The sequence below is a fragment of the Podarcis gaigeae genome (genome assembly GCF_964106915.1).
Source record: "Podarcis gaigeae genome assembly, chromosome: 7".
NCBI classification, from domain to species: domain Eukaryota; kingdom Metazoa; phylum Chordata; class Lepidosauria; order Squamata; family Lacertidae; genus Podarcis; species Podarcis gaigeae.
In genome coordinates, this window is record NC_139683.1 from 52993169 (window position 1) to 53010020 (window position 16852).

Below are 16852 nucleotides of genomic sequence, written 5' to 3' on the forward strand. Positions count from 1 at the left end.
ACAATAACTCAGATCCTGATGTAGGCTATTGTTTCGTTTTTAATGAAGTCTAGTTACTCGTTTTGGGGATGCAGGTGGCGCTGTGGGTTAAACCACAGAGCCTAGGACTTGCCGACCAGAAGATCCCAGAGATGGGATGAGCTCCCGTTGCTCGGTCCCAGCTCTTGCCAACCTAGCAATTCGAAAGCATGTCAAAGTGCAAGTAGATAAATAGGTACCGCTCCGGTGGGAAGGTAAACAGTGTTTCTGTTCACTGCTCTGGTTCACCAGAAGTGGCTTTGTCATGCTGGCCACATGACCCGGAAGCTGTACGCCGGCTCCCTCGGCCAGTAAAGTGAGATGAGCACCGCAACCCCAGAGTCATCCGTGACTGGACCTAATGGTCAGGGGTCCCTTTACCTTTACCTTTAGTTACTCATTTTAAATTATAGGTGTGTTTTGCTGTTGGCACGCTTACTAAAAATGTATTGCAGATAGGTAGCTTGTTTCGCAATTGAAGACACACAAGTATACAGATTATGTCACTAGCTCTCTGTGTGTGATAAGCGCCTTTTTATTGTGTTGTCTTATTGTTAAATTATATTCAAATATTTCATTTTTCAAATTTGCATCCTGCCTTTTCACTAAATGGTCCTCAAGATAAACAAGAGTAATAACAGAAATATATTTATATTATAGTTGTGTATACTGTTCTACACTTCCTCAATATTTTGGGTGAGTGGAGTGTATGTCCAGGGCAGCCATTGGCTTACCAAGGGCACTCCATGTGTTGGTGACATGGGGCCTTCAGGTTGGGTGGGGTTCCTCCTGCTGTGGCAAAGGGGGTGGCTCCTGCTAAGCAAAGCACAGAGTGGCCGACTGGAGCAGGAGGGGTGGTTGTGGAGAGTGGCCTCCACTGTCACCTGCCTTGCTGCAGGTGTGGTTCTCCTGGACTGCAGCGAGTGGCGGTACAGCTGCTGCCTCTTCTTTAGCTGCAAAGCAATCAGATAGTGAAATGGCAATGAGGGCTAGTGGTCACCTGGGTATGGGTGGCCAATCCCAGGAGAGAGAACCTCTGACCCCTACTCACCTTCTTTCTGCTTTCTGCACAAAGATGGTGGTGGAAACGTAAGTGAATCCTACGACTGAGTCTACAGCATCCTCATTTTATATCCTGTTGCTGCTTGGGCTGCCTGGGCTTTATTTGTGATGATCACTTCTTTCCCATTCTCCCATTGTGTTGATCTGCTGGAACCTAAGCTGCTCAACCCACTGGATTTGAACTCAATATTTGCATCTGAAGCAAATGTTTATATACCACTTAGTTACCAATGTTTCTAAGCAAACAATTTGAAAAGCATACAATGGATGAGATTGATTAAAATAATTTGTCAAAACAGAAAAAAATCTTTAAATTGTCAACTGAAATATATAAGTCTCTGCCAAGTGTCTGAGGTTCAGTAGGAGAGGAACAGCTGTAATCTTGGCGCAAAGGAAGTTCCGCAGAATTGGGCTACAGTACTGAATGTGCAGTTTGTGGTGGATATGAATCCTGCATCTGAGCCTTGCAAGGCCAACTGACAGGCTGCCTGAAAACCCTAGGGATCAGGAAGGAACCCTTAAGGTACCAGGACACAAGCTGTTAAGTGTCTTATAAATCAATACAAGAACTTTGATCTTGCACTATGGTGGACAGAAATGACAATCCTGCTTTATGTGATATTATTTCAATGTAACCACATTTTCATTAACATCAACAGCTGGCAATAATTTCAAGGACATCTGCACATCTGAGTAATTTTAAGCTGTTAAATAACTGTTTTGTTAAGTAGCTTTTGATCTGTGTGTGTGTGTGTGTGTGTGTGTGTGTGTAATGTCCATATATGACTTTTATCCTTTCACGTTCCATAAAAAGAGGGAAATATATGCACTCAACAAACATGCATTAAATTTTGGCTTTTCAGCTGAGCTGTTGGCCAGGGGAAAGTAACCTCACTGTGCTGGCAGCCTCTATGGATGAGGTAGCTATTCTTCGGTTTTGGCAGCATTATTGCAGTCTGTTTCAAAAGACAAAGTGAAATAGCTTGACGAGTACTCTGCCTTACAGCTTAGTGAAAGGTACCCAACGTGCATAATTTGCCCTGATCAAACTTGGCAGTCTTGGCACGTAGAGACTGTGGAATCCTTAATGTATGTTCTAAAATAATATAAATACTAGAACCAGTTTAAATGAGCCCCACCACCCAGGCTTTTAGATTTCATAAAAGAGATTTCATAGGGATCCAGTTTACTTAATTGAAGTAAAATTGGTTTTATAGGGGTGTTTTAACTTGGAACTGTTTAAATTGTATTGTTTATGGATAAATTTTGATGTATTGTTTTTTAGATATGGGCCAATGGCCGTAATAAACCAATCAATCAGGGATCCAGGCTGCCTGAAAACCATTGTTTATACGGTGCAATGGGATGACCATTCTTGGCCACTGTGTAGTATCCAAAAAATATTTATCTCTAAATTGAAGAGGAAAAATAACAAGCACTTAGAATGTAAATGTTTAATGTTTAAAAAATAAAACAGTGAATTTGGTAGATAGTTTAGCTATCAGTAGAGAAATTTACTTATCTCTTGAGAAATAATAAAAGGGCATAAAATACAACTTGTCACCCCTGTTGATGTAGTATGTTGCCTCATTGAAATACAGTGAAATGGCCCAGCAGATCAAATCAGCTGGGGAAAGGTCAAGATAAAGGCTAAGGTTTTAAGGCCTATTTCTGGATGCATCAAATATTAATTAAAACAATGGCTTCACAGTGTGAAGTAATGAGTTGCCAAAAGTTGTAAGCACTTCTGGGAACAAGCATCCCACTAAAACCCCATGAACTGCAACAGCTATAACTATCTGCCTTACCATCAGAAGCCTGATGAATGTTTATAGCAACTATCATACCAACAAAACCCAACCCTACCAGCCTTTATGCAATTCTACAATTTGGAAGTGATGCATGTATGACTGGATTTCTGTAGCTTTCTCCACCTTGTGTTACTTCGCGTTAACATGCTGTTCATCCTTTTCCTGGTGAAAAATTCCTGGTGTGTTTGTGTGGCCATACAGTGGAACCTGGGTTTTCGAACATATTCCATTATGGAAGACTGTTCGATTTCTGAAATGTTCAAAAACCGAGGCTCAATGGGCTGGCTGCAAAGTAAATGAAAAGTTAATGGGGGGAAATGAAAAAACGTGCCTCGGAAGCCGTTCGACTTTAGAGGCATGTTCGAAAATGGAAGCAATTACTTCTGGGTTTTTGGCATTTGGGTTCCGAAATGTTCCACTGTATTAGTCAAATGTAGAAGCAAGTAAGCAAGGAAAACAAGAAGAAGCAAACAATCTTGCAGCATCTTAATGGATATATTGTGGCATAAGTTTTACATAGTAAAGCCCACGTCTTCGAATGAAGTGGTATTTAGGCTATGAATCCTTATGCGTTAATAAATCTGTTAGTTTTAAGGGTGTCATAAGACCCTGTTGCTCATCCTCATCCTGTTTATTTTTTGTAGCACACTTCTCAGTAGCATCTTTCAACAAGTTTTATGTGGGATGTCTTTCCTGACATACTGAGTAAAAATTTTAGAGGAATACATACGTCATAGCTCAGGGGTCAAGAATCACCAGAAGATCTCATAAAAATAGAATCTGAAATCCTGAATAACTTCAGACAGATATAGTCCTTAAATGGCACAAAGAACATAGTGGATTTTAACGTGCTGTTGGTTCGTGCAACTCTCTTCTCTAAAATGTGTGCTGTGCAAGGCCAGCTAGACAGGCAGAGTTGGGGTGTAGTAACTGTAAAATGATACACACTGAGGCAAAAAAAAAAATGCCAACTTCATAGATACGTTGATGAGTATTGGATTAACCAAGAAAAGATATCTTAGGGTTGTGCTGCAGCATTTACTGAAACTGTTAACCCAGAGCTGAAAAAGTTGGTGGAGGAAGAGTTGCTGGTTTGGTTCCTCATGGCTATTATGGCTATTCATTGGACATCTTCACCATGCAGCTGCTGAACAACCTTCTGCCTAATGTTGGAGTTAAGGAGGTGGTCAGCATCGTCATGCAGCTGCTCAGAATGGCCTACTGAAATATTTTAAATAAATAAAATGCCTCTGCAATTTCACAGTTGGGAGCCAGCTGATCAGCAAATTCACCAGGACAGTGTGCCACATCCCTTCACTCCATCCCTTCATTTGCTGAAGCCGGCATCTAATGATGATAAACTGCTCTTGAAAAATTCTTTATCACTTAATGAAGATGAGATGAGTCAATCCATATTTATTTAGTTTTCAGCTAATTTTTTTTTAAGCCATATATGAAGGACTACTTTTAGTCTCGCAGGGGAAATTCCAGAACTAACTCATACAGGAAATGCAACAACATTAATAATTTCTTACTTGGATGGACCCCTGGAATGCAATACATCATAAATGTTGCTTGGGAGGATAAGGAGGATTTTTAAAATAATTTTTTTACCTTTATAATATACTTCACGAAAGAGATTGAGCCAAGAAAAAGTGAACACTGCAGCCTACAGTTTCCTTTTGTGTGGAACTTATGGGGCATGGAAGGGGGCTAATTGATTCAGGAGGAGGCCCTGAGATCAGAGAAATAAAGCAGGCAATTACAGCTGCTTTTCCTGCTCACAAGGAATTTGTGTTTGGCCTTCCCAGGGTCTCTGGTGTAGACAGCAACCGAAGGATACCAGTTCCTGATGCTGATTCTAGATGTGCTTTCACTATCACTCACCATATCCCGTGTGATTTTTATGAGTTACCATATGAGCTTGCAGGTTAGGATCTCTGGATTGTGTGTCAAAATTATTGGCACCAGACCAGCCAGTCATACAAACTCCATTGGTTTCAGATGGAGGTAAGTGACCAGGTTTGTACAGGTGTTTGATTGGTTGTCTGGATTTGCTGCAAATACATTAAAATTGTAAAACTGTAAAAGGATGCTCATTTCATCCCTGAGACACCTCTGCTTTCAGGGTGTGTAGACTATTGCTTAAATACCGCTAATCTTGTGCTAACTGGATCCTATCTGTTAAATCCTTAAAAGGCAAGTGCAGCTGTAAAGAAATGAACAGTGATCAGAATAAATGGCAGCTCAGGAAACAAATATTTCAAGTTACTGTGTATCTATCTTTCCTTAAGAAAAACCTCACTAAGTGTTTAATTGCCTTTCACCTCTGAGATAATTAAGTGAGCAGGAAAAAATACACTTGCACTGTGTTTAAATTGGCAGATAGTTGGTCTCAGTTACCATGGAAGTGAACTGATAACAGTAGACTCTCAGGATATAGGTTATGCTGTTTGAATGTCTGTTTGAGCATAGTTATAATCTTATGTGTTATTATTTAAGCATTAAATTGGTGATAAAGCATTGCATGGAATAGGGCAAAATTATGTACAAGTGGTACCAAATTGGATTTTTTTTAAGATGGGAAACTTCCACTGCTTTTTAAAAAATGTTTTAAGTTTTTGCACACTATCCTTGGGCATTCATGCAATTCCTTGTGACTCTTTGCCATATGAGTGGCCATATATTTTTGAGTGTGCATGATTATCCATAATTTCTGTTACATAAGAAATATAAGGGTACTTTAGGCTTCAGAAAATATGCGGCTCCCATGGCAACTTTAAAGTTTCCTGGAGATCAACTCTTCAAAGAAGAAAGAGAAAGTGTGTGTGCAAAATTTCACACTTGCTTTCCCTGGAGGACTCACTTTTCTTTCCTATTATAATCAATAACAAGGAGAGGGAAAGGCTATATGTATTCTTTTTTGGACATTTTTAATAGACAAAAGTTTATTAAAAACACTACTAATGTTGTGTTTTGCTAATGCGTCTAAAACTGCACAGGAGGCAGCAGTTAAGAGATCCTTGTCTCTGCTGCCACAGCAGGTGCTGTGATTCTCCAGCAGTTTGACTTCACCCTTAGAGGCACACTCCATTGTCTCTTGAGACAGATGGATGCCAACAGAGAATGTAGATTAAATTTCATAGAACTGTGGAACTAATTTCACCAATTCTGCAAAATTTGCAAGTTCCTAAATGTGTTCTATATATGAATACATGCACTAATAAAGAGAGAAAAAAACACAGTAACTAAGTTAAATATTGTAAGATTGTTGTTGTTTTTTAATTCAGTGACAAAGGACAAAGCTTTAGAATTAAAAAGCATAAAGTTGTCAGTGCCAGATGGCCTTCACTCAAAAGTTCTTAGAATCTAAATGTGAAATTGTTGAACGATTAACTAAATATGCAATTGATCGCTAAAAGCAGGCTTCATTCCAAAAGTGTTGAAATATGGCCATTAGCCAAGATAGCACCAGTGTTTAAACAGATTTGAGGGGAATCCAAAAAATTATTACTCGTCGGGCTATCTTCAAGCCCAAGTAAATGAATGAAAAACATTTTTTAAGACAGACTAGAACTCATAAACATATAGAAAAGCACATTTTGCTAGGGAAAAATCAGCATGGCTTTTGCAAAAGGAAGTCCTTCTTTTAGTAAGCTTTCAGAATAATTTCACAGTCAACAATTATGCATGGTATAACTGGTCTCTATCTATCATCTATCTATCTATCTATCTATCTATCTATCATCTATCTATCTATCATCTATCTATCTATCTATCTGAAGTCTCCTTCACATGCTAAACCCAACAGAAGGGAACTTCATCTGTAGAATTCCCTAGCAACTGCATTAAATACCTTCCCAAGTATCCATGCATTGCATATAGTTATCTGAATAGCAGCAGATTATACATATAGGCCTCTATGCAATCTGGAACTCTGCATGTGGAACTGATTGATGTTGGTTTACAAGTCTAGTTTGTGTGGAGTGCTCAGGTCACAATTTTCCTGGTTTGGACATCACAGGAAACAGATTTAATAAAGCAGGAAATCTTTTCTGAAGTCAGGAGTAAACAGTGAGAGGACCAAGTGCTCATTCCTACTCCCCCAAAAAACATGGTTTGTTTAACTGGGAGCATTGCTACTGAACTGGGTCTGTTCTTTGGATTAGCAGATACAGTTGTACCTCCGGTTATGAACTTAATTCATTCCGGAGGTCCATTTGTAACCCGAAACCATTCTTAACATGAGGCATGCTTTCGCTAATGGCGCCTCCTGCTGCTGCCGCACCACTGGCGCACAACTTCCGCTCACATCCCAGGGCGAAGTTCGCAACCGGGAGCATCTACTTCCAGGTTAATGGAGCGCGTAACCTGAATCATTTGTAAGGAGGGCAGTACGTAACACGAGATTTCGCTGTATAGGTGACCAAAGGGGATGATTCTGAACACAATCTTTGCTCTGTAGGAGCATCTGCAAGGAGTACCAATGAAAATGGTATTTGATAAGATTCAGCATCACCAGGTTTTTTTTAAAAAAAATATGATATTCTGGAAAAAGTTTACTGCAAAATGGTTTCAGTAATTTCTCAAATTCTAATAATAGCCATATAATACAGTTTTTATCACTGACTGACTGAAATGCTACTTTAAAAGTTTATATGTAGCTTATAGTTCAGATCTTTGAAAGATTGTGATCCAATCTTTCCCCTTTTTTTCTATTCCAGAGAGAATTTTTTTCCTATATGAAAGGGAGATATGTAATGGATTCGGTGCTCACAGATGAATACACACACTCAATTCTTGTTCCTGTTCTTTGAGTAGCTAGGAATCTTTCCTTTCAAAAAGAAGTGAGACTGTACTGCATGGGGTTGTTGGAAGATTCTTGGCATCACACGCCATCATGTCTGCTTGATCTTTCCTTCCTAGAAACTGATTAGCAGGTATTCAGATGCATCAACTTTGTTTGAATGGGAGAAGGAAATAAATGCTCCCAGAGACAACCAGGTTCGGACCCAGGCTTCTGAGCTTTCCTCTTGTCACTGTTCCACTTGCTGCCTCCCTTCCTGCCCAGTTTGTAGCCCAGCTGCACACTTGGCATTTATAGTTACAGCTCTCGGGCTAAGCTAATCCCTTCCCTGCCTCTTTTCTGTATTCCACAGTTGTTTGCAAACAAAACCCACAATTTCTTAAATGTAGGGAAAGTCTTCATTGCATTTCAATTTGGGCAGTCTTCTCTCTCTCCCTCTCCGCCAGTTTTTCTACATTTGGCTATGTGAATTCCAGTTTAGATTTCAGGAGAGAGGATTAACAGGGGGTGGAGAGAAGGAAACACACACACACACACACAGAGAGAGAGAGAGAGAGAGAGAGAGAGAGAGAGAGAGAGATGTAGAAGTTTACAAACACATTCCTAACTAATATGGGTACATCTGGATTGCGTACCTGCTATCGTTCTCCAAAGCAAAGGACTCAGCATTTGCAGCTGCTTTATTCCTTTGCCCCTTGTTCTTAGAAGGAAAGCATAATCTTTATTGCTTAAAAAAGTGTGAAACAGCAGCTGCCCTGGGGCAGCTCTGACCTTTCTTTATTTTTCTACAGCAAATAAGAAACGAGTAGTTCTCTAGTTCCATTTTGTCCGGCAATATTTCTGTTCAGGCCAACTGACGATGCTATGAGGCCTTTTCAAGTCTGGTAAATGCAGCTACTGCAGTAAAACTTTAACTGGCACTTATAATGGCAATGGAGAGGGTTGCAACTGGGGCATTTAACTCTAAACAATAGGTTCCATTATTTAAGTTCCAAAAGGCCCAGACTTCCAAAGCACTTGGCTATCTGTGTTGCTAGCATCATATTGCCTCAGTGGCTTTCTGCAACTATACTACCTGAAGCAGTTTCCCTGAAGCAGTGAATATTGGTTTGACCTTGGACAAGGGAGGCTTAAGCTCACATTACTACTCAGTCCAAATACTCACTTGAATTGCCCTAAGCATATCACTGTTTCTCAGTTCCTACACATAACTGTGGTTGTTTCAAGGATAAAATAAGATGAAATATTATCGTATACAACAAAATGATACTCCTCTTGGAATTTTATGGTATAAACTTTCTTGCTCCAATGTATACCCATCTAACTGTGTGAATGTTGTGGTTGATTTCATGATGTTTCTCACAAAATGAAGAATGGAAACATGAGCTCCCCTATCTCTTGCACTTATCCCACCTTTCTTCATAGGCAGTGTACTAGGGGTCCCAGAGTCACCCAGCCAGGCACTGATAAAATCCAGACTGCCTTAGCTTTAGCTGCGTTTTGGCCTTACGTATATGCCTTTAGATCATTATCTGAGACCTGTATTTAATACATTATTTCAGTGCTGCAGATGCTGCCAGGAAGTTGAATGATTAGCATGTAGTGCCACCCACATGGTTGTGCTGAGAGGAATGCCTCAAACAATATGTGGTTTTCCTAATGTTTGTACAGTTTATTTGCTTCAACCTTCACTTCTGTGAAAGAGCTCAGAGTAGCTTAGGTATTATTCTCAAGTTGTCTCCTGGACAGGAGGTTACATGGTTGTACATGCTTATACATGCACAGTTCCTGCACCATGCACCACTCACCAGCATTCTGTTGTCCTCAACCACATGGGCATCCCCATATGATTAGCCTTTCAGGTAACAACTATGTTGTTGGGATAACTTTCTAAAATGTTGTGTATGGTGGCCCCTGTGAAGCATACAGGTTTACTGTATTTTCCAGTCAAATGTTTACTCCATGCATCAATGGAGAAGTATAGACTAGCATCACAGATCCACCTATAATATATATATGAGAAAAACAATGACTTCTGAGAGACCCTTGCTCATTTCGCCTTTTTTCAAGAAAGTAAAAAAGCTAAGCAATCTTTTAAAAATGTGGAAGTAGTACTAAAAATCATAAATTACTTTTAAAACATTTATTTGATAATTTGCTCCTTTCATGTTTTTTTGATGTATTTTCCTTCTCTATAATATACAGAAGCAGCTAACAGCCATTATGAAATAAAGGTGTATGTCCAGGGGTGGCCAGATGAGGCATTTTGTCTCTGGTGGTGGGTGTGGGTAGAGCAGTGGGTCAGGGCTGCCCTACATTCTTGCCACTCACCTCACTGAGATGACTGTTGCTGCCTCTGCTTTTCTTTCCACAGTTGTTTTAGTACCTGTGAAGACGACTAGCATCCCTCCATCTGAGGCCTCTATGCCACCACTATGTCTTCTTCAGCCACACCCATCCCCACCACTAAGTCCCCCTGCCCTGGCTTCTCACTATCTGCTTGCCATGCTGGAAGCCTCTGGCAATTGCTGTCACTTGAGCTCTCCTTGAGGACGGGAAAGAGGGGTTCCAGCCACCCAAACTACACCCCAGCTGGAAAATATTAAAGTGCAATAGCTGCTTCAATCCAAGGGGATTGGGGATTACCATAGCCAGGCTCCATGACTTCAGCACCATTCCTTGATCCTTTGCAGGAAGTTGGGAAGGGAAGTGGCGGAGGAAGAGGCAGAGTGAGCAGGAGTTGGCTCTTTACACTTTTTCTTGCTCAGTTTCTTTGCTTTGGTGCCGGCAGGCAGAAAGAAAGAAATCACTACAATATGCCCAGCTCAGGAAGTAATCTTTATCTACAGTGGGAGCTTCTGCCAAACCCTCCTTGTCACTTTTTAAAATGTTTTAGCTAGCGGTCTGAGCACAGAGCTTCTGAGCCTTTTGTGTTAATATATTAATGCTCTTATGCTTTGCTTTCAGTGCTTGCTGGTGTCCACTGGCTCTTCCATGGCTGCTAGGGAGTCATAGGGATTTACCTCCTCCTGTTCAGACTCTCCAGTCTCCACTTCTGTCTCTCAGCACTCCAAATGCTCTGCACACTTCTGTAGCCCTACACCTTGTGCTGGGCATGCATACATACTCATAGGTCCAGTCCAATTATTTTCTTCCTCTGCATTCCCTTCCCACCACATAGTAGGGATGGGAAGGGGCCTCCAAAGCTACATACAAAGCACAGTCATCTTCTTTTTAATGTTTTTAAATGTGCTTTTGCCCAGCTGGAGATTCAAGTCCTGCACCTGGAGGGGGCCAGGCAAACCTGGAAATTTCAGGTCAGACCTGAAGATCTGGCAGCTGTACACCTCCATGCTTGAGAAGCCTAGACTAATCAGAACCGACATCATGCACAACAGCTTTAAAACTGAGACTTTGGGGTCAGTCTTCCGCAGCTCTATTTCCCAATTCAAAAGATATGTGATGCCTAAGTTTGCTCCTAGTAAGTGACAAAGAGGTTTAAGCAAACAAAGCAGCAAGTGTACATGCATCCAGTAAAACTGCTTTCCAGGTGTTGCTTGCTTCCAGAATAAATATTGCTCACTTAAAATGCAGTCTGGTAAGTGCTCAAACCTTAGAAATATTGACCAAGAAGCAGTTTAGCTAACTGCAGGCTGTATTGTGACATGTGGAAGGACCTACAGCGGATGAATCTGTTGGGCACCCCAGTACTTTCTGTTCAAGGCAGAACACTTTAGAAGCTAAATCATGTGGGTTTTTTTGTTGTTTTTTTTACATAGCAGAACAAAGTTGGAACTAAATGTGTCTAAACTTGTGCAAAGGTACTATTGGGTTCATAAAGGTCCTGTCTTTGTGGGATTAGGCTCCTAAGGAAAAACTGAATAGTCTGTGGGAAGCCTCTAGAGAGCCTGGAAAACTAATTAGATCATACTTCAAGGTGTTTTTTGTTTGCTACAAGCCAGACACAAATTAGTCCCCAGTGTATACTTAATATCCATAACCCTATTTTCTGAGCTGATCCAGTCTTAAAATTACTAGTCAAACCTTGATCATTGTGTTGTTTCCTCCCTTCTTGATGCTAATGTGAAATGTTTGTGTAAACCAAGAAAAACAGAAAAAGAGCTTCTGTAGTTAATACATTTTGGTAACTTATTTCTTCACCAAATCCTTAAAACCTATGCTAGTTTTCTTGGCTGATCTTTGCCCTTGGAATATTTCAGATGAATGCCAAAGTTGCATTTTCTGGTTCAGCCTTGGACATCCCTAGAATTACCATTTCACTTTAAAGTGAAAGAACTCCACATCAATGCAAAAGTATGTGGTGCTAATTGGCATGATGGATGAACTACTTTCTTCTTGCTGATGCTGTAGAGTTTTCTGAGATGGAAACTTATTTGCTGCTGCTACTGCAACAAATTTGCCAATTTAGGAATTCAGACAAGTGGCTTGTATTATGAAGTAATTCACAAAGCCAAAGCAGATGAAAATGAATAGGCTCTATCGCTCCAAGATTCTCGAAGTATAATAAAAATAAATAAATCATGTGTGACAGAATGGGTATTCTAGAAACAGTTCTGTAGCTCCAACACACACACACACACACACACACACACACACGTGCACACAGACATTGTTTGATAAAGTCCATTCCACTGGTCATCAGAAAATGTGGGGACTATGATGAAAATTGAACATTTGGGGTTTTTCTCCTCCTGTTGATAAACCAAACTAAATTCTATATCTCTTCATTTTAAGGTAACTGAGCTGCACAACATCAAAAACATAACCAGACTGCCTCGAGAGACAAAGAAGCATGCAGTGGCTATTATCTTTCATGATGAGACATCAAAGACATTTGCCTGTGAGTCAGGTAAGCAATTATTACCACATCTTCAGCCTCAGTAAATTAAGCTGCTTATGAAACAATGCTTCAGATGGATTAAGATAAAGCATTTAAACAGGGTGCCTTATCTTAATGAGAATATGCTATAATATCTTTTTTTAGCATACAGAGATAAATGTGTCCCTCCCCCTTTTAAAAAAAGACTCGTTTGGGTGCTTGTTTCTTATTTTTCTCTGTCTGGACTTGGCTTCTAGTTGGATACAAGACTCTGGAGGCTTTCATCTAAAATTCTAGAGCTGAGTAAACAATGCCAATGGGATGCTATTAAGACAAGTGTTGACGTGAATTATCAGGGGTTGTTGTTGTTTTGCCAAGTATTGCTTTACGTACTTACTAGGTTAGTAATAATCCTGTCACTATAAGAGAGTAGCAAAAAACAGCTAAAATTCCAGGACACAGAGAAGTTCAGCTTCAAATAGTTTATGGTCTAGCTGTTTAGAACAAAGTTTTGATAGATCTACAGTACTCTCTACATTTTATGAAACAAATCATTACCATTTGCCAGTCATCCTGTCTTACAAGATTCAGTATTCTGGAAAAAATAAATTATGTTCTCTGTATGTGAATTCAATATTGGTATTAATTTCTCCCCCTTCACAACCATTATGCTGGCCTGAGCTGCATGTCATGCGAAACCAAACCACGGATAATGATGATGATAATGATTTACATTTCTATACTGTACCACCCTTCTTCTGAGGATCACAGGATGGTTTACAATATAGAAATACAAACATGCATAACAAGCAAAAATAATACCTCCCCTGCACACAAGCAGTTTAAAATGCCATAGCTTGTTTAATTAGCCAAAGGCCTAATTAAAGAGAGGAAAGAGGAAAAAGAGGAATGTGGTTGCCTGGCAGCTAATGATATGCAATGAAGGTGCCAGGTGAGCTTCTCTGGGGAGAGCATTCCACAAGTAGGAAGCCACCGTTCTCATGTTGCTTCCTTCTGAACCTGTTGGAGATGTGCCACATGAAGAATGGCCTCTGATAATGATTACAGGGTCTAGGTTGGTTCATATGGAGAGATGCTGTCCTTGAAGTGTTGTGGTCCTGAGAAACTAACGAAGAGAGTCCATGCCCTGAATGACGTATCAGATACTGATGATTTTGTTGACATTTGGAAGCCCTTTATAAAATAACCAAATGAACATCCTGGTGACTGGCATTCACCTAATACACATATAGATTTATGGGAAAATTTGAGGCATTGGTCTTCTGTTTTGGGGAAGGGAGTTCTTGGGATTTTTTCTTGAAAATTAATAAAATGTTTATAAAAACTGCTGCAGTCCTGAGCCATTTAAGGCTCTGTAGGTCAAAACATCCCTTTGTATTGGTCCTGGAAACTAGTTGGCAGCCAGTTCAGTCAAGGAGGGATCTGTGTAATATACTCAAACCATCTTGCCCTGCTGAGCAACCTGGAGCAACCTGCACCAGCTGAAGTTTCCATACCATCTTCAGAGGCAGCCCCATGTATAACAGGTTGCAGTAATCTAACCTAGAGGTTACCAGAGCATAGATGACAGAAGTTAGGCTATCCCTGACCAGAGAGCAGTGCAGCTGGGCCACCACCCAAAGCTTATTGAAGGCTCTCCACACTTTGGAGCATGAATGTGTGGACATGTCAAAAGATTGCAGCCACTTTGTTCCTCCCTGGTTGTTCTTCTGTTGCACTGTGATGAGCCAAACCATAGTTAAGACAAACCATGGTTTGGCTCATCACAATGCATGCTGCTTGAATTGAGGCTTGTGGTTTATCTCTCCTTGACTAACCACAAGCTGTAAAGAAGGTTTGTTCTATAGTTTATGGTTTAGGGTAAAACAAGATTTTTCACTGTTTGAACACACATTTGGAAGTGTATGTGGGCACAATTAGGGCACAAGTATCCACAACACCTTTAGTTTTATTATTAAAAAGAAAGAAATGATATCAGGATTGGAATTCTGGTGTGAAATTGCTGCATTGTTATTTGCTAAAGAAAGGTGAGTCACTCTCTGCCCTTTCTTAGGTACTTAAGTTAAAAGCATCATATATTTGTGAAAGCCAAAATGCTGCTTTTGAAGTTTAAGAATCTGTAGAACAAAAATGAAAATACCAAAACGCAACTGGAAGCAAAGGAAAAACAAAACAAAACAATGGGGTAAACAAGAAAGGTCTGGGACGCTGGTGGCACTGTGGGTTAAACCACAGAGCCTAGGACTTGCCGATCAGAAGGTCGGTGGTTCGAATCCCCGCAACGGGGTGAGCTCCCATTGCTCGGTCCCTGCTCCTGCCAACCTAGCAGTTCGAAAACACGTCAAAGTGCAGGTAGATAAATAGGTACCACTCCGGCGGGAAGGTAAACGGCATTTCCGTGCACTGCTCTGGTTTGCCAGAAGCGGCTTAGTCATGCTGGCCACATGACCCTTGGCCAATAAAGCAAGATGAGCGCTGCAACCCCAGAGTCGGTCACAACTGGACCTAATGGTCAGGGGTTCCTTTACCTTTACCTAAACAAGAAAGAGATTTAATGATCCAAAGCATGATTATGCTAAGAAACAGAAGAGGTAGCATATCAGAATTGTGAATGGTTGTTCTGGTTTTCCCTCAAGAAGGATTAGTAGAATCTGAAATGTATTGCATCAGTAAATCTCTTTCTTGTCTACCCCAATGTGTGTTGTTGTTGTTGTTTATTTGTTAATGGATTTGTGGACAAGGAACTTTGGGAGGATTTTTTGGTTTGTTGCTGTTGTTTTTCAATGTAGTTTTTCTTAGCAATTTCCCGGCCAGTGGCTTAACAGCTTTTGTCAGTCCATCCAGGTCCCAGTAAATGTTAGTTTCACACCTTCTCCCTTCACCATGTGCCTGATCAGACAATAAATATGCAATGTTTTAGAAGCACAACACTATCATAATTTTATGTTATAATTTTATGTCAAACTTGGTGGATTTGGGTGGCAAATACTGCCTCCTCATACATCTTCCCTTGAATGGCACAAGCTGTTTGTCAACTACATTCTCATGTGTCATGAAACAATGTGTCCACAGGTAAGCAAGCTGCTCTGTCACAGAGCTTGACCCCCAAAGTGCAAGAATTTTTTATTAGATTAAAGGAATGGAGCTAAGCAGCCCTCCTCATAGCTGATGACTCTTTGGAACATGCAGCTGTAGGAGGACTGATACAAAAGGCTTGTTTTTTATTCCCTTGAAGTTTGTATTCAAAAGTTTTAAAAAGTTTTCTTAAAAATAATAATAATGGAAGTGGAAACTTGCTTCATATAGCTGGCTTCCCCCTCTTTTTGTGCATGGAAGTGCGTATTTATTGTGGCCTTTGTTCTCAAAACAATTTGAAATATTTTTCTTCATACCCATTGTTATCCTGCAATAAAGGAAAGCATACATTTCCTGAACAGATCTTGTGCTGCTTTTCTAGTAATTTAGCTTATAAGAAGCAGTGTACTTTTCAGTTCTTACTTCTCTGCTTTGCTGCTTTCTCTGAGAAAACGCAGATGACTCTGAGAGAAGCAGATGACAGATCGCTTTGCAAAGCCAAAGCAATTCCTAGGGATATAAATGGCTAGGGAAGGAAGTCATCTAAAAAGCAAAAATGGTATTGTCAAAGTGCTCCCAGTGGGTTAGATTGTGCTAGGTCCCATGTGGTAACCAGTATTTCAAAGTGCAAGAGCAAATAGAGTAATTTTTCACAGATATGTATTCCTGTTCACAGATGAGCTAAGTCCATGGACTCCCAAGAGAAAATTACCCAGGCACTATGTTATTGCAAGACTTCCAACTCCCATTTCATTTTAAATCCTTTTAGTGTTGTTCCAGGTTGGACAGGGTGACCTTCTAAAAACCTCCTTCCCTGTGGCTCCCTTTCTATGTTCCATCAGTAGTGTATGAAAAGAGTAATGCTTAGATTACATGAGTGGTTCCATAGCACCACTGTATCTGTATCTTGACAACTGACTTTAATGTGGAAAACCCATGTGATTTGAACATTTTTTTGCACATTACATATAAAAGTGTTTGTGTAAAGGTAAAGGGACCCCTGACCATTAGGCCCAGTCACGGACGACTCTGAGGTTGCGACACTCATCTCACTTTACTGGCTGAGGGAGCCTGTGTGCAGTTTCCGGGTCATGTGGCCAGCATGACTAAGCCACTTCTGGCGAACCAGAGCAGCACACAGAAATGCCGTTTACCTTTCCGCTGGAGCGGTACCTATTTATCTACTTGCACTTCATGCTTTCGAACTGCTAGGTTGGC

General features: G+C 40.4%; 1 protein-coding gene across 1 annotated transcript in view; it reads left to right on the plus strand.

Moving 5' to 3' along the window:
* The window catches only part of DOK6 (docking protein 6), a 170623-nt gene that overhangs the window by 79030 nt on the left and 74741 nt on the right, over nucleotides 1-16852 (plus strand). The window contains exon 3 of the mRNA XM_083747021.1: nucleotides 12454-12568. Within this exon, the coding sequence (XP_083603147.1) occupies nucleotides 12454-12568 (115 nt within the window). The remainder of the gene's footprint in view (nucleotides 1-12453; nucleotides 12569-16852) is intronic.